Source organism: Schistocerca gregaria, chromosome 2, assembly GCF_023897955.1.
Source record: "Schistocerca gregaria isolate iqSchGreg1 chromosome 2, iqSchGreg1.2, whole genome shotgun sequence".
NCBI classification, from domain to species: Eukaryota; Metazoa; Arthropoda; class Insecta; order Orthoptera; family Acrididae; genus Schistocerca; species Schistocerca gregaria.
Genome location: NC_064921.1, coordinates 621,830,559 through 621,849,796, shown reverse-complemented (window position 1 = coordinate 621,849,796; position 19,238 = coordinate 621,830,559). Strand labels below are relative to the sequence as shown.

Below are 19,238 nucleotides of genomic sequence, written 5' to 3'. Positions count from 1 at the left end.
CTTTTCAATTTTTAATGACGTAGGCAGTTGCTGAAAACAGAGATACTATTGTAAATATTGTCATTTTTGTCATTTAAGATGGATTCAGGTTTCGTTTGGTGTTTGTATAATCGGTGCGTTTAAAGGATTCTAGTTTTCTGTTTTTTGGTTGGATATGTAGGATGTTGATACTTTTGTTGTTAACATGGTGTTTTGTGTCGTGCAGGTGGGTGGCTATTGCTGATGTGATATTTTTTGTTTTTTAGTGCTGTCATGTGTTTTGTGAATCTAATCTCAAATAATCTGCCTGTCTGGCCTATGTAGAAGCAGTCAGCCCAAACATTCAATTTCGTACACACTTGGGTGATAAAGTGGGTTTCATGTGCTGATGTTGTGGGGTAACTTCTGCCCGATCTTGTTGTCTATGTTAAAGGATATGATTATGCCTTTTCGTTCAAAGACATTGGCAATCTGATGTGAAATGTTACCTAGAAAGGGGATTTTGTGTCTTCAGAGAGTGGTAGTTGGATAGCTCTATTGATCACATACTGGAATGCTGTCATTTTGTGGGCTGTGGGGTGACAAGAGGGGTTGTGGACTGTATTATGTGTTGTGGTAGGGGTTGTTGAATAACTGGTTCAACTCACTGATGTCATCTTTGGTGTCTTTGATTAAAATGATGGTATCATCTACACATCTATAGTAGTAGACGATATTTTTGAGGTGGTGGTGATTGGAATTCAGGATTTTTTCCTCAAAATTACTTATAAATATTTCAGCTAGCAGTCCGCCAAGCCCACTGCCAGATCATTTGTTTGTTTGTTGATTTTATGGTTAAATTTAAAATAGTTGTTTGAAAGTGTTAACTCAAGCAGGTCCATTAGTTCAGTAATGTGAGTTGAAGGGATTCTTTTGTGCTTTTGTAGGTTGTCATTGACCATCTGTAGTGTGGGATCTATAGGCATAGAGGAATAAAGGTTTTTGTATGTCAAATGAGGCAAGTGTGGCTCCGTCAGGTACTTCTATGTTTTTGACATGTCGTGTGAATTCTGTTGTGTTTTTAAGTGTTGTCTCATTATTAAATGTGTGTGCTTCTTTGAGAATTTTGAAGAGCATTTTGTTGAGTTTGAATGTTGGGCTGTTGCTACAGTTCACTATAACCCCCGAGCTTACAAGAGATTGTGACCCCATTTACAGATATATAATCACACCAACAGCTTGTACCCCTTGTCATATCAAACAACACTTCAAACCAGATTTGAAAACAGTATAGCAATAATAGGATAAGGCAATTCCACAAATTCCTTGCTATTGCAGAAAACTCAGTTCGATGCTACATGACATCAGAAACCAAAATTTACAATTATCACTGTGTCTGTATAACTACATCTCTGCCTTTAACACTGATTGACGTAGTGGCATGTGTGTGTGATGAACAATGGTGGTTTGCACAGGTTGAAACCAAGTTTGGAAGACAATGATGTTTTTGTGCATTTTTACCACCCTGTTGGCCAAAGAACGTCATTCAAGAAATCTAATTGTGAAAAAGGTTGGACACCAATGAAAATCGTATTAAGGAAGCTTTCAGTGCCTGAACTTACACAGCAACTGGGAGTTCTTACTCTATATAATGAAAGCTGTCTGAAGAAATAGGTGTTCTTAACAATCATCACTAGGCTTAGGGAGCACCGCATCTTGAAATAATGTTAACTCAAAATGTTTATTTTAAATTTATCGAGATAAATGTTCAGTTCAGCCTTTTTTTTTCCCTCCTTGGTTTCTGTGTATCATTCAACACCTTAACTTCTGTAATAATTGGTTACATCTGGCAAATACCACACATGAATTAGGCAACAGCTATGAGATCAGTTTTATTGTAATGTGAATTATTTACCCATTTTCAAAAATTCATATCTTTGTTCAATCAGTTACCAATGTTGAAATTTTTACAGTACCTTGCTTTATATTGATGCACAAAATGTGCAAAAATCAAATTTTACACTCAGTATCACCACACACAACACAGGCCAAAGAAATTTAAAAAAAAAATGCTTTTTTTTATTTTGATAGTTGATATTTATAGATTTCTATGGGCTGAATCCAAATCTACCCTTAGTTTTTTTGTATCACCCATAGTTTTTGAGCAATATGTTTTTTATTATATAGTATAAAAATTTTATGCTATACAGTAAATGGGGAAATTAATGAAATGCTTTGTTACTACATAAGCATAGCTTGTATTTACAGGAAACTACTTAAAACAATGACATGTGTTAGTAAAAGTTTCACTTGTCAGCTAGAATTGGTTTCTATTTTCTTTCTCTTTTTTTTCTTTCAAGCTTCTTGTGTAGCTTTTTCTATGATGAGTCTCCTGCTGAACTTCTCAGTGAAGTGAGCAACAGTAGTCTACCATCATGTTGGTGTTCCAGTGGCCTTGGTAGTGTTTTCCATCACTTTAATGTCCTAGTGAAAACACTCCCCTTGCTCCCCACTAACATCTCCCATATTGTCCAGGAAGTAATCAAGGTGACTGTTCAAAAAGTGAACTTCCAGGCTCGTTAAATATACTAAAGTTTTAAACTTCTTTAACATTGTAGTTATAATAAAAACATATTATGGGTCTTTTTCATGCCCTAAGAACTTCGTAACAACTTGCTTGAATGATACCAACACTTCTTTCTCATTTAAGGTAATTGTTGATTCAAAGTTAACTTCGAACATCAATTTTCTAATGTCAGGTCTGACAATGACGCCTTATTTTAGTTTAGCTTCAGAAAGGTGTGGTAACTTTAGGCAGAGTTACTTAAAACATGGTCCATATTTAGGCAAAGCCTTTACAAACTGTTTTATTAGGCCTAACATTAAATGTAGAGGTGGTAGGAGTCCGTGATTTGGATCTACAAGGTTTTTGCATAGAATGTTCTTCTAACCAAGTTTTAAAGACTCCCTCACAGGCCAGTTATTTCTGTACCAATGTTGATCCCTAGCCCTACTGTCCATTCACACAAGAAGCATGGAAATTTGGTAAAGCCACCTTGCTGACCAAGAAGCATGCATGTTGCTTTTAGATCGTCACATATCATCCAAGCACGAGCAGAATAGCCTATTTTATTTAGCACTATTTCTACGTTTTCATAGCTTTCTTTCATATATCCAAAATGTCCAACAGATATAGATGCATACATGTTACCATTGTGTAATAAAAAAGCCTTTAAACTAGTTTTGGATGAATCAATAAACAGCCTCCAGTCTTTCTTCTTGCATTCGATACCAAACTCATTCATCAGACCGGGAATGTCTGAGCAGTGCACTAAATCACCTTCTTGTTGAAAAAACTTGGAAAATTGCTGCTGCTCTCTCTCTCTCTCTCTCTCTCTCTCTCTCTCTCTCTCTCTCTCTCTCTCTCTCTCTCTCTCTTTCTTTCTATACAAGTATATGCTGGTTCCAACTGCCAATGAGCTCTTTTCTTTTAATCTAGAGCCAAGCAATTCAGCTTTCTCTTTCATTAAACCCAGATCCCTAAACAAATCATTAAGCTCAGTGTGAGTAAACAGTTTGGGCTCTAGACTTTTTGTATTATAATGGAATTAATCATCATCTGGTTCATGTAAATCATATTGCACATCAGAAAATACTTCTGTTGGAATATAATTTAAATAATCTGGTGGTTCAGGGACCGGCAACTCTACACCATGCCCTACTGGGGACGGAAGGTTAGGGTAGCTTATTACCTTCTTGTTTTTCGAATTGTGATCAGTAATATCAACAATGCAAAAGTAGCAATCATCAGAATGATTTCTTGGCTCCCTCCATATCATAGGAACAGCAAATCTAAAGGCTTTTTTTTTCCTTTTTGGACCATTTTCTCAGATCTTCAGCATGCACATAACGTACCTTTTTGGGGTGGTGCCCAAGATTTATCTTGATCACCAAGTTTAGATCCAAAGTAGGATAAATAAACCTTTTTTGCAGAGTCTGTAATGTTTCTTTGGTGTTCTTAATCACAATTTCACCACAAACATAACAAAAACTGTCAACAGAGTTTTTACAACCATAAATAGACATGGTACTGAGCACATGTACAGGAAACGGGAAAGTGATGTTAGGTTGACAGTAAACAAAACACCATATGTTAACACAAAAATAGAATTTACCTTTATATGCCAGCAAATGTTTTTCAGCAGTGCTACCAATGTCATCTACATTCATTACACCTCCTTTTTAAATTGTTTTAACTATATAAAAGCTGTTAAAGTTTTTAAAAAATCGCTTAATTTAATAAATTTAACTGTAAAATATGAAAAAATGGTGGATGATACAGTTTTTTAACTATCATATTTGGATGTCCCACCCTAAAAAACATAAGAATAAGGTATTTTCAGCAAAAAAGTTTTTCCGTCATTGTGTAATTAGCCCCAAACTTTACAAAATAAAATAAAATAAAGATTTTAAAATTTCAAAAATCTGGAGCAAGAGTGTGCAACAGGGCATTATGAGAGAGGCATCTGAGTGGGGCTGGGGTGGGGAGGGGGAGTGATAGCAGGGTAGGGATGGGGGCAGTAAAGTGTCGCTGGGAGTATGCAGGGACGAGAGAGTGTGGCACTTAGTTACAGTTGGTAGGGGGGGGTCGTGGAAAAGGAGGGAAGTAAAAAGACTGGGTGCATTGGTGCTGTGTAGTGCTGAAATAGGGATAGGAAGTGGCTAGATGGGTAAGGACAATGATTAATGCCACCTGACAAAACTACTCACTTCCTACTCCCACCTTGGACTACCACTCTCCATAACCTCTACAACCACCTCCAAACCTCCCTCACGTCCACTTATAGCTCATAAACACTGTCTCTCAGATGTTCTACATTTACCCCACATTCCAAAACTTCCTCCCACCACCATACAGGATCTACAACCTAAACAGTTATGAACCTTTCATCCAAAAGCCTAAGCCCTGCAGAAGTATCAGTCCTTTCCAAATGCCTCACCTTTTGCCCCACACCCAAATCCAGTCATGCAGGACTCGTTAAAGGCTTTCTCCTGGTCCCTACAGTGGAAATATTTTTTCCTCCACCAATCCTACCAATGAGACTCAATCAAATACCAATGTTGAACCCTGTCTAACTCAGTTCACTCCTTCAGCCAACCGTGATCCGTCTCCACTGCCCTGAAAACCTCACTTGTTAACTTTCCAAAACTTCTTAACCTCAAACCTTGCCACACCATCATTCCCCAAATTCCTCAAAATGCAAACCAACCTTACATATGCAGAGATATCCGCAGTCCACCTACTGAAAACTTTTTCTAACCTTACAGTTCTACCTGCTGATAAAATGTCCACCACTGTTGTTTTGAACCACAAGGATTACCTGGCTGAAGGGCTCCACCAGCTGTCAGAATCATCCACCTACAAACCCTGCCACAGTGACCCCATTTCAGAAATCCAGCAGGATCTCCAGTATCTACTCAAATCCTTAGGCCCATCCCAGAACCTCTCCTCTGAGTCCATCTCTCTAGTCACCTTTACCATTCCCTGCACTCTTGTCTTCTACGTGCTTCCTAAAGTCCATAAACCCAACAACCCAAGACGCATCATTATGGCTCCTTGTCCACACAGACTCCTCACAGTTCCTGTCCCTTTACCACACCACACCACACCATACCCTGTCCATCACTATTGATGCCACCTCTCTTTACACTAACATTCCTAATACCCATGGCCTTACTGCTATTGAACACTACCTTTTGAAATGCCCAACAGATCCCAAACCAACAATCTCTTTCCTAGTCGCCATGACCAACTATATCCTCACCCACAATTATTTCTCCTTTGAAGGCATTACCTACAAACAAATCTGAGGTGTGGCTATGGGCACCCGCATGGCACCATCCTATGCCAACCTATTCATGGGTCATGTAGAGGAATCCTTCCTCAACACCCAGAATCCGAAACCCATCATCTTGTTCAGATTCATTTATGGTATCTTCATGATCCAGATTGAGGGTAAGGGCACCCTACCTGCATTCCTCCAGAACCTCGACATCTCTCCCATTCGCTTCACCTGGTTCTACTCAACTCATCAAGCAACCTTCCTTGATGTTGGTTTCCATCTCAAAGATGACTATATCAGTACCTCTGTCCATATCAAACCTAACAACAACCAGCAATACCTTCACTTAAACAGCTGTCACCCATTCCATATCAAGAAGTCCCTTCCATATAGCCTAGCCACATGTGGCCATAGCATCTGCAGTGATGAGCAGTCCCTCTCGAAATATACCGAGGGTCTTACTGAGGCCTTTACAGATTGTAATTACCCTCTCAAAGTTGCACATAAACAGTCATTCAACACCTCCCAAAACCCCACCATCCAGCCACAGAGGAGCATTCCCCTTGTGACTCAGTACCACCCAGGACTGGAGCAACTGAATTACATTTGCCGCTAGGGTTTAGACTACCTCTCATCGTGCCCTAAAATGAAAAATCTTCCGCTCACTATTGTTCCTGCTCCTCCCACAGTGGTATTCCTCCACCAATAGAACCTACACAATATTCTCGTCCATCTCTACACAACATCTGTTCCTAACCCCTTGCCTCATGGCTCATATCCCTGTAATAGACATAGATGCAAGACCTGTCCCATACATCCTCCCACCACTGCATACTCCAGTCCTGCCACAACTATCACCTATCCCATCAAAGGCAGGGCTACCTGTGAAACCAGTCGTGATCTATTATTAAACTGCAACTGCTGTACTGCATTACACGTGGACATGACGACCGTAAAGCTGTCTGTCCGCATGAATGGCCAGCAATAAGCTGTGGCCAAGAAACAAGTGGACCACCCTGTTGCTAAGCACGACATGACATCCTTCATTTCAGTGACTGCTTCACAGCCTGTACGATCAGGGTTCTTCCCACCAACACCAGATTTTCTGAATTGCACAGATGGGAACTCTCCCTGTAATATATTCCCATAACCCTCCTGGTCTCAACCTTTGTTATTCATTGTCCTTACCCATCTAGCCCCGTCCCTGGTCCCATTCCAGCACTACACAGCCATCTGTTCTACCCATGCATACAGTCTTTTTACTTCTGTCCTTCCTTTCCACTAACCCAACCACTATCTCCTCCACCCTCCGTCTAACTCTGTCTAACTTCCCAACTGCACCAGCTGCCACACTCTCTACCTCATCCCTACATGCTCCCAGCAGCACTATACCATCCCCCATCCCTACCTTGCCATCTCTCTCACTCACCCACCCCCACCCACAGCCTCTTCTTTACGACACCCAGTTGCTTCACCTATAATGCTCTGCTGCTCACCCTCTGGCTGGCTCCAGCTGCCAGAGACTGTGTGTGACATGCAATGTGCTGTATATAATTTTGTGTAAATTTGCTTGCCGTTAATGTATTATTTGGTTACTGACAATTTTTATACATAATTTGAACGGATGTGAATCTGTGATAACAAAGTAACAGCTGCTTTCAGTTACCATGTAGTTGCAGGAAATTTGTGCAGCAATGCCTTATCTTAAGGTGAGGTGTGTAATGTGTTATTTATGAATGGTGATGTATGCAGACAATGTAGTACTTCTCCATGTTGGTTTTAAGGGTGTTTGACAATGACACTTAAGGGAAATTAGCTAATCACACAACTAAATAAGAGTTACATTACAGCCTACTATGGACAATGTTTACATTTATTAACCACTTCTGAGAGTTACAGTGGTGTTGAAGAGACTGAAATGTTAGACAATTGAAGATACACACAAAGCATCCAGAGACAGACTGCTTACAAAGTTCCGAGAACCAGCTTTAAATGATGAGTCTAGAAATATATTACAACCCCATACGAGGACAAATTAGATTAATTACAGTGTGCAATAAATTACATATTTTTGAACGGTCTCCCCCCTCTGCCCCCCCCACTACCAGCCTCTGCCCCCCACCACCGGCCTCTGCCCCCCCCACCACCGGCCTCTGCCCCCCCCACCACCGGCCTCTGCCCCCCCCCACCACCGGCCTCTGCCCCCCCACCACCACCGGCCTCTGCCCCCCCCCCACCACCACCGGCCTCTGCCCCCCCCCCCACCACCACCGGCCTCTGCCCCCCCCACCACCACCGGCCTCTGCCCCCCCACCACCACCACCGGCCTCTGCCCCCCCACCACCACCACCGGCCTCTGCCCCCCCACCACCACCACCGGCCTCTGCCCCCCCACCACCACCACCGGCCTCTGCCCCCCCCACCACCACCGGCCTCTGCCCCCCCACCACCACCGGCCTCTGCCCCCCCACCACCACCGGCCTCTGCCCCCCCACCACCACCGGCCTCTGCCCCCCCACCACCACCGGCCTCTGCCCCCCCACCACCACCGGCATCTGCCCCCCCCCCACCACCACCACCGGCATCTGCCCCCCCACCACCACCACCGGCATCTGCCCCCCCCCCACCACCACCGGCATCTGCCCCCCCCACCACCACCGGCATCTGCCCCCCCCCCACCACCACCGGCATCTGCCCCCCCACCACCACCACCGGCATCTGCCCCCCCACCACCACCACCGGCATCTGCCCCCCCCCACCACCACCACCGGCATCTGCCCCCCCACCACCACCACCGGCATCTGCACCCCCCCACCACCATCGGCACCTGCCCCCCCCACCACCATCGGCATCTGCCCCCCCCACCACCACCGGCATCTGCCCCCCCCACCACCACCGGCATCTGCCCCCCCCACCACCACCGGCATCTGCCCCCCCCCACCACCACCGGCATCTGCCCCCCCCACCACCACCGGCATCTGCCCCCCCCCACCACCACCGGCATCTGCCCCCCCCCCACCACCACCGGCATCTGCCCCACCCCCCAACACCACCAGCCTCTGCCCCACCCCCCAACACCACCAGCCTCTGCCCCCCACCCACCATCACCAGCCTCTGCCCCCCACCCACCATCACCAGCCTCTGCCCCCCACCCACCATCACCAGCCTCTGCCCCCCACCCACCATCACCAGCCTCTGCCCCCCACCCACCATCACCAGCCTCTGCCTCCCCAACCACCATCACCAGCCTCTGCCTCCCCACCCACCATCACCAGCCTCTGCCTCCCCACCCCACCACCACCAGCCTCTGCCTCCCCACCCCACCAACACCAGCCTCTGCCCCCCAAACCCCACCAACACCAGCCTCTGCCCCCCAAACCCCACCAACACCAGCCTCTGCCCCCCAAACCCCACCAACACCACCCTCTGCCCCCCAAACCCCACCAACACCACCCTCTGCCCCCCAAACCCCACCAACACCACCCTCTGCCCCCCAAACCCCACCAACACCACCCTCTGCCCCCCAAACCCCACCAACACCACCCTCTGCCCCCCAAACCCCACCAACACCACCCTCTGCCCCCCAAACCCCACCAACACCACCCTCTGCCCCCCAAACCCCACCAACACCACCCTCTGCCCCCCAAACCCCACCAACACCACCCTCTGCCCCCCCAAACCCCACCACCAACAGCCTCTGCCCCCTCACCCACCACCACCAGCCTCTGCCCCCTCACCCCACCACCACCAGCCTCTGCCCCCTCACCCCACCACCACCAGCCTCTGCCCCACTACCCCACCACCACCAGCCTCTGCCCCACTACCCCACCACCACCAGCCTCTGCCCCACTACCCCACCACCACCAGCCTCGGCCCCACCACCACCAGCCTCGGCCCCACCACCACCACCAGCCTCGGCCCCACCACCACCAGCCTCGGCCCCACCACCACCAGCCTCGGCCCCACCACCACCAGCCTCGGCCCCACCACCACCAGCCTCGGCCCCACCACCACCAGCCTCGGCCCCACCACCACCAGCCTCGGCCCCACCACCACCAGCCTCGGCCCCACCACCACCAGCCTCTCCCCCCCAAACCCCACCACCACCAGCCTCTGCCCCCCCATCCCACCGCACCTCCACCAGCCTCTGTCCCCCACACCACCACCACCAGCCTCTGCCCCCACCCCTCTCTGCCCCCCCACCCCCCTCTGCCCCCCCAACAATCTGACCCCCCACCACAATCTGACCCCCAACACCCTCTGCCCCCCACCACACTCTGCCCCGCCACCACACTCTGCCCCGCCACCACACTCTGCCCCGCCACCACACTCTGCCCCGCCACCACACTCTGCCCCGCCACCACACTCTGCCCCGCCACCACACTCTGCCCCGCCACCACACTCTGCCCCCTGTCACACTCTGCCCCCTGTCACACTCTGCCCCCTGCCACACTCTGCCCCCTGTCACACTCTGCCCCCTGCCACACTCTGCCCCCTGCCACACTCTGCCCCCTGCCACACTCTGCCCCCTGCCACACTCTGCCCCCTGCCACACTCTGCCCCCTGCCACACTCTGCCCCCTGCCACACTCTGCCCCCCGCCACACTCTGCCCCCCGCCACACTCTGCCCCCCGCCACACTCTGCCCCCCGCCACCCTCTGCCCCCCGCCACCCTCTGCCCCCCGCCACCCTCTGCCCCCCGCCACCCTCTGCCCCCCACCACCCTCTGCCCCACACCACACTCTGCCCCCCACCACACTCTGCCCCCCACCACCCTCTGCCCCCCACCACCCTCTGCCACCCACCACACCACCACCAGCCTCAGTCCTCCCCCACCCCACCCCACCGCACCACCACCAGCCTCAGTCCTCCCCCACCCCACCCCACCGCACCACCACCAGCCTCTGTCCCCCCACCCCACCGCACCACCAACAGCCTCTGCCCCCCACACCACCAGCCTCTGCCCCCCATCCCACCGCACCACCACCAGCCTCTGCCCCCACCCCCCTCTGCCCCCCCACCACAATCTGACACCCCCACCACAATCTGACCCCCAACACCCTCTGCCCCCCACCACACTCTGCCCCGCCACCACACTCTGCCCCGCCACCACACTCTGCCCCGCCGCCACACTCTGCCCCGCCGCCACACTCTGCCCCGCCACCACACTCTGCCCCGCCACCACACTCTGCCCCGCCACCACACTCTGCCCCCTGCCACACTCTGCCCCCCACGACCCTCTGCCCCCCACGACCCTCTGCCCCCCACGACCCTCTGCCCCCCACCACCCTCTGCCCCCCACCACACTCTGCCCCGCCACCACACTCTGCCCCGCCACCACACTCTGCCCCGCCACCACACTCTGCCCCGCCACCACACTCTGCCCCGCCACCACACTCTGCCCCGCCACCACACTCTGCCCCGCCACCACACTCTGCCCCGCCACCACACTCTGCCCCGCCACCACACTCTGCCCCGCCACCACACTCTGCCCCGCCACCACACTCTGCCCCGCCACCACACTCTGCCCCGCCACCACACTCTGCCCCGCCACCACACTCTGCCCCGCCACCACACTCTGCCCCGCCACCACACTCTGCCCCGCCACCACACTCTGCCCCGCCACCACACTCTGCCCCGCCACCACACTCTGCCCCGCCACCACACTCTGCCCCGCCACCACACTCTGCCCCCCACGACCCTCTGTCCCCCACCACCCTCTGCCCCCCACCACCCTCTGCCCCCCACCACCCTCTGCCCCCCACCACCCTCTGCCCCCCACCACCCTCTGCCCCCCACCACCCTCTGCCCCGCCACCACCCTCTGCCCCGCCACCACACTCTGCCCCGCCACCACACTCTGCCCCGCCACCACACTCTGCCCCGCCACCACACTCTGCCCCGCCACCACACTCTGCCCCCCACGACCCTCTGTCCCCACGACCCTCTGTCCCCACGACCCTCTGCCCCCCACCACCCTCTGCCCCCCACCACACTCTGCCCCCCACCACACTCTGCCCCGCCACCACACTCTGCCCCGCCACCACACTCTGCCCCGCCACCACACTCTGCCCCCTGCCACACTCTGCCCCCCGCCACACTCTGCCCCCCACCACCCTCTGCCCCCCACCACCCTCTGCCCCCCACCACACTCTGCCCCGCCACCACACTCTGCCCCCTGCCACACTCTGCCCCCTGCCACACTCTGCCCCCTGCCACACTCTGCCCCCTGCCACACTCTGCCCCCTGCCACACTCTGCCCCCTGCCACACTCTGCCCCCCACGACCCTCTGCCCCACACGACCCTCTGCCCCACACGACCCTCTGCCCCACACCACACTCTGCCCCCCACCACCCTCTGCCACCCACCACACCACCGCACCACCACCAGCCTCAGTCCTCCCCCACCCCACCCCACCGCACCACCACCAGCCTCAGTCCTCCCCCACCCCACCCCACCGCACCACCACCAGCCTCTGTCCCCCCACCCCACCGCACCACCAACAGCCTCTGCCCCCCACACCACCAGCCTCTGCCCCCCATCCCACCGCACCACCACCAGCCTCTGCCCCCACCCCCCTCTGCCCCCCCACCACAATCTGACCCCCCACCACAATCTGACCCCCAACACCCTCTGCCCCCCACCACACTCTGCCCCGCCACCACACTCTGCCCCGCCACCACACTCTGCCCCGCCACCACACTCTGCCCCGCCACCACACTCTGCCCCGCCACCACACTCTGCCCCGCCACCACACTCTGCCCCGCCACCACACTCTGCCCCCCACGACCCTCTGTCCCCACGACCCTCTGTCCCCCACCACCCTCTGCCCCCCACCACACTCTGCCCCCCACCACCCTCTGCCACCCACCACACCACCGCACCACCACCAGCCTCAGTCCTCCCCCACCCCACCCCACCGCACCACCACCAGCCTCAGTCCTCCCCCACCCCACCCCACCGCACCACCACCAGCCTCTGCCCCCCACACCACCAGCCTCTGCCCCCCATCCCACCGCACCATCACCAGCCTCTGCCCCCACCCCCCTCTGACCCCCCACCACAATCTGACCCCCCACCACAATCTGACCCCCCACCACAATCTGCCCCGCCACCACACTCTGCCCCGCCACCACACTCTGCCCCGCCACCACACTCTGCCCCGCCACCACACTCTGCCCCGCCACCACACTCTGCCCCGCCACCACACTCTGCCCCGCCACCACACTCTGCCCCGCCACCACACTCTGCCCCGCCACCACACTCTGCCCCGCCACCACACTCTGCCCCGCCACCACACTCTGCCCCGCCACCACACTCTGCCCCGCCACCACACTCTGCCCCCCACCACCCTCTGCCCCCCACCACCCTCTGCCCCCCACCACACTCTGCCCCGCCACCACACTCTGCCCCGCCACCACACTCTGCCCCGCCACCACACTCTGCCCCGCCACCACACTCTGCCCCGCCACCACACTCTGCCCCGCCACCACACTCTGCCCCGCCACCACACTCTGCCCCGCCACCACACTCTGCCCCGCCACCACACTCTGCCCCGCCGCCACACTCTGCCCCGCCGCCACACTCTGCCCCCTGCCACACTCTGCCCCCTGCCACACTCTGCCCCCTGCCACACTCTGCCCCCTGCCACACTCTGCCCCCTGCCACACTCTGCCCCCTGCCACACTCTGCCCCCTGCCACACTCTGCCCCCCACGACCCTCTGCCCCCCACGACCCTCTGCCCCCCACGACCCTCTGCCCCCCACGACCCTCTGCCCCCCACGACCCTCTGCCCCCCACGACCCTCTGCCCCACACCACACTCTGCCCCACACCACACTCTGCCCCCCACCACACTCTGCCCCCCACCACCCTCTGCCCCCCACCACCCTCTGCCACCCACCGCACCACCACCAGCCTCAGTCCTCCCCCACCCCACCCCACCGCACCACCACCAGCCTCAGTCCTCCCCCACCCCACCCCACCGCACCACCACCAGCCTCTGTCCCTCCACCCCACCGCACCACCAACAGCCTCTGCCCCCCACACCACCAGCCTCTGCCCCCCATCCCACCGCACCACCACCAGCCTCTGCCCCCACCCCCCTCTGCCCCCCCACCACAATCTGACCCCCCACCACAATCTGACCCCCCACCACAATCTGACCCCCCACCACACTCTGCCCCGCCACCACACTCTGCCCCGCCACCACACTCTGCCCCACCGCCACACTCTGCCCCCCACGACCCTCTGTCCCCACGACCCTCTGCCCCCCACCACCCTCTGCCCCCCACCACCCTCTGCCCCCCACCACCCTCTGCCCCCCACCACCCTCTGCCCCCCACCACCCTCTGCCCCGCCACCACACTCTGCCCCGCCACCACACTCTGCCCCGCCACCACACTCTGCCCCGCCACCACACTCTGCCCCCTGCCACACTCTGCCCCCCACCACCCTGTGCCCCCCGCCACCCTCTGCCCCCCCACCACCCTCTGCCCACCACCACACTCTGCCCCCCACCACACTCTGCCCCCCACCACACTCTGCCCCGCCACCACACTCTGCCCCGCCACCACACTCTGCCCCGCCACCACACTCTGCCCCGCCACCACACTCTGCCCCACCACCACACTCTGCCCCCCACCACCCTCTGCCCCCCACCACCCTCTGCCCCCCACCACCCTCTGCCCCACCACCACACTCTGCCCTACCACCACACTCTGCCCCCTGCCACACTCTGCCCCCCACCACCCTCTGCCCCCCACCACCCTCTGCCCCCCACCACCCTCTGCCCCGCACCACACTCTGCCCCCCACCACCCTCTGCCCCACCACCACACTCTGCCCTACCACCACACTCTGCCCCCTGCCACACTCTGCCCCCCACCACCCTCTGCCCCCCACCACCCTCTGCCCCCCGCCACCCTCTGCCCCGCACCACCCTCTGCCCCCCACCACCCTCTGCCCCGCACCACCCTCTGCCCCGCACCACCCTCTGCCCCCCACCACCCTCTGCCCCCCACCACCCTCTGCCCCCCACCACCCTCTGCCCCCCACCACCCTCTGCCCCCCCACCACACTCTGCCCCGCCACCACACTCTGCCCCGCCACCACACTCTGCCCCGCCACCACACTCTGCCCCACCACCACACTCTGCCCCCCACCACCCTCTGCCCCCCACCACCCTCTGCCCCCCACCACCCTCTGCCCCACCACCACACTCTGCCCTACCACCACACTCTGCCCCCTGCCACACTCTGCCCCGCACCACCCTCTGCCCCGCACCACCCTCTGCCCCCCACCACCCTCTGCCCCCCACCACCCTCTGCCCCCCACCACACTCTGCCCCCCACCACACTCTGCCCCCCACCACCCTCTGCCCCCCACCACCCTCTGCCCCCCACCACCCTCTGCCCCCCACCACCCTCTGCCCCCCCGCCACCCTCTGCCCCACCGCCACACTCTGCCCTACCGCCACACTCTGCCCCACCGCCACACTCTGCCCCACCGCCACACTCTGCCCCCCACGACCCTCTGTCCCCACGACCCTCTGCCCCCCACGACCCTCTGCCCCCCACGACCCTCTGCCCCCCGCCACACTCTGCCCCCCACCACCCTCTGCCCCCCACCACCCTCTGCCCCCCACCACCCTCTGCCCCCCCGCCACACTCTGCCCCCCACCACCCTCTGCCCCCCACGACCCTCTGCCCCACCACCACACTCTGCCCCCCACCACACTCTGCCCCGCCACCACACTCTGCCCCGCCACCACACTCTGCCCCGCCACCACACTCTGCCCCGCCACCACACTCTGCCCCGCCACCACACTCTGCCCCCCACCACACTCTGCCCCCCACCACCCTCTGCCCCCCCGCCACCCTCTGCCCCACCGCCACACTCTGCCCTACCGCCACACTCTGCCCCACCGCCACACTCTGCCCCACCGCCACACTCTGCCCCACCGCCACACTCTGCCCCCCACGACCCTCTGCCCCCCACGACCCTCTGCCCCCCACGACCCTCTGCCCCCCACGACCCTCTGCCCCCCGCCACCCTCTGCCCCCCACCACCCTCTGCCCCCCACCACCCTCTGCCCCCCACCACACTCTGCCCCCCACCACACTCTGCCCCCCACCACCCTCTGCCCCCCACCACCCTCTGCCCCCCACCACCCTCTGCCCCCCCGCCACACTCTGCCCCCCACCACCCTCTGCCCCCCACGACCCTCTGCCCCACCACCACACTCTGCCCCCCACCACACTCTGCCCCCCACCACACTCTGCCCCGCCACCACACTCTGCCCCGCCACCACACTCTGCCCCGCCACCACACTCTGCCCCGCCACCACACTCTGCCCCGCCACCACACTCTGCCCCGCCACCACACTCTGCCCCGCCACCACACTCTGCCCCGCCACCACACTCTGCCCCGCCACCACACTCTGCCCCCCACCACCCTCTGCCCCCCACCACCCTCTGCCCCACCACCACACTCTGCCCCACCACCACACTCTGCCCTACCACCACACTCTGCCCCCTGCCACACTCTGCCCCCCGCCACCCTCTGCCCCCCACCACCCTCTGCCCCCCACCACCCTCTGCGCCGCACCACCCTCTGCCCCCCACCACCCTCTGCCCCCCACCACCCTCTGCCCCCCACCACCCTCTGCCCCCCACCACCCTCTGCCCCCCACCACCCTCTGCCCCCCACCACCCTCTGCCCCCCCGCCACCCTCTGCCCCCCCGCCACCCTCTGCCCCCCCGCCACCCTCTGCCCCACCGCCACACTCTGCCCCACCGCCACACTCTGCCCCACCGCCACACTCTGCCCCCCACGACCCTCTGTCCCCACGACCCTCTGCCCCCCACGACCCTCTGCCCCCCACGACCCTCTGCCCCCCGCCACACTCTGCCCCCCACCACCCTCTGCCCCCCACCACCCTCTGCCCCCCACCACCCTCTGCCCCCCACCACCCTCTGCCCCCCACCACCCTCTGCCCCCCACCACCCTCTGCCCCCCACCACACTCTGCCCCCCGCCACACTCTGCCCCCCGCCACACTCTGCCCCCCGCCACACTCTGCCCCCCACCACCCTCTGCCCCCCACCACCCTCTGCCCCCCACCACCCTCTGCCCCGCACCACCCTCTGCCCCCCACCACCCTCTGCCCCCCACCACCCTCTGCCCCCCACCACCCTCTGCCCCCCACCACACTCTGCCCCCCACCACACTCTGCCCCCCACCACCCTCTGCCCCCCACCACCCTCTGCCCCCCACCACCCTCTGCCCCCCCGCCACCCTCTGCCCCCCCGCCACCCTCTGCCCCACCGCCACACTCTGCCCCACCGCCACACTCTGCCCCACCGCCACACTCTGCCCCACCGCCACACTCTGCCCCACCGCCACACTCTGCCCCCCACGACCCTCTGTCCCCACGACCCTCTGCCCCCCACGACCCTCTGCCCCCCGCCACACTCTGCCCCCCACCACCCTCTGCCCCCCACCACCCTCTGCCCCCCACCACCCTCTGCCCCCCACCACCCTCTGCCCCCCACCACCCTCTGCCCCCCACCACACTCTGCCCCCCACCACCCTCTGCCCCCCACCACCCTCTGCCCCCCACCACCCTCTGCCCCCCACCACCCTCTGCCCCCCCGCCACCCTCTGCCCCCCCGCCACACTCTGCCCTACCGCCACACTCTGCCCCACCGCCACACTCTGCCCCACCGCCACACTCTGCCCCCCACGACCCTCTGCCCCCCACGACCCTCTGCCCCCCGCCACACTCTGCCCCCCACGACCCTCTGCCCCCCACGACCCTCTGCCCCCCACCACCCTCTGCCCCCCACCACCCTCTGCCCCACCACCACACTCTGCCCCCCGCCACACTCTGCCCCCCACCACCCTCTGCCCCACCACCACACTCTGCCCCCCGCCACACTCTGCCCCCCACCACCCTCTGCCCCGCACCACCCTCTGCCCCCCACCACACTCTGCCCCCCACCACCCTCTGCCACCCACAGGGATGTCGAAGAAGACAAAATTATCCAGGATCCAAATTAAATACAGTTTACTTTATCGTGAACTAAACGTCATTGATTTACTTCACAGATAGAAATTAATTACAGATAAAAAATATCTTTCATTATCTGGTTTTACATTATTGGTACTAGCGAAATGAGATGCATTTTGGTTATAATTTAAAACTACTTTTTCGTAGCAAAAATGATTTCAAAGTTTGCTCTCTACAGCAACCAGGGATGCTAGGCTGACAGTTAATATTGGCCGATTATTGAACAATGGACTGTCATTTAGTGTGATGTTTGTTATGTTAAAAGTTCAGATCAATGAAAATCAAGTACTGTTACTTCAATGGTGTTTGCTGTCCATTTTCTATATCTGTTAATAATTTCAGTCTCTTCCACTATCTCCGAAAATAAGGCTTTCTACTTCCTTAAGTGATTTATCACACTTAGGAAAAACTAGTGATCTTTGGAATCAAGCCACCCTCACAGTGAATTCACTTTTGGAATAGTTGGGTAAAACCCAGTTTTAACAATGCTGATATGTTATTTCAATTTCCAATCCACAATTACACATCATATTGAAGCAGTTAGTGTGAATGGGCTTACAGAAAAGATCTGAACATAGTGAGAGCGAGCACTATTGTCTCTGTTACTTATGGATTAACACAAATGAACGGATTCTAATCTTGAGTATTCTTACTACTTTACTCTCTTAATATTAAATTGTATTCCTTTTTATAACTAATACTTAAATATATCAGTTAAACTTATTAAAGTTTATTTATTATTAAAATTATGGCTTAAGATCATCAACACGTGGCTACATTGGTCCCCAGACTGGGGGTAGTGAATGACTCCATCACTGGCCTCAGTCCTGAAGGTGCCATGACATCATCATATTTTCAAAGGTCAGTTTCTTATTCCTACACAAATATCTCGTTTAACAAATACTTGAGACTACCGGTAATCACTCACTATAACATTCCAGTTATAATTAGGTCTTAAATATTCCCTTCTAATACTATATGAGCTTAAAAAATGCTCATTGAATATCAATTCTAATACTATATCAGCTTAACAAATGCTCCTTAAATATTTCAAGTCATTCTACAAGTTTTATTTTAATGTATTGGTTTATAATTTTCTATATTGGTTCTTTCTTGATCTTCCTTCTGATTGGCTAGAGACTGACGATCTAGAACATTCAGGGAGTAGATGTATGAACCCATTGGGACTGTGGCTAGCTGCTCAAGAACTGAAACAAACAGGATTTTCTGAGGTCTTCTTCCCACAGGCAGCAAACAGTTGTTGGCAGTTGACCCTGGGCAGCTTTCAGCACTCCAGCAATGTGAACATGAAATATTTGTACACATTATGAGACTATTGTTAATACTAATATCACCTGGAAGCACA

The 19,238-nt window shown here is 56.6% G+C and overlaps 1 protein-coding gene across 1 annotated transcript in view; it reads left to right on the top strand.

The window, feature by feature from the left end:
• LOC126335902 (mucin-2-like) overlaps positions 1 to 17,862 on the top strand; it is a 35,081-nt gene extending 17,219 nt beyond the window's left edge. The window contains exons 2-4 of the mRNA XM_049999374.1: positions 8,858 to 10,666; positions 10,737 to 12,237; positions 12,330 to 17,862. Coding sequence (XP_049855331.1) covers positions 8,858 to 10,666; positions 10,737 to 12,237; positions 12,330 to 17,862 — 8,843 coding nt within the window. The remainder of the gene's footprint in view (positions 1 to 8,857; positions 10,667 to 10,736; positions 12,238 to 12,329) is intronic.
• Positions 17,863 to 19,238: the final 1,376 nt, after the last annotated feature.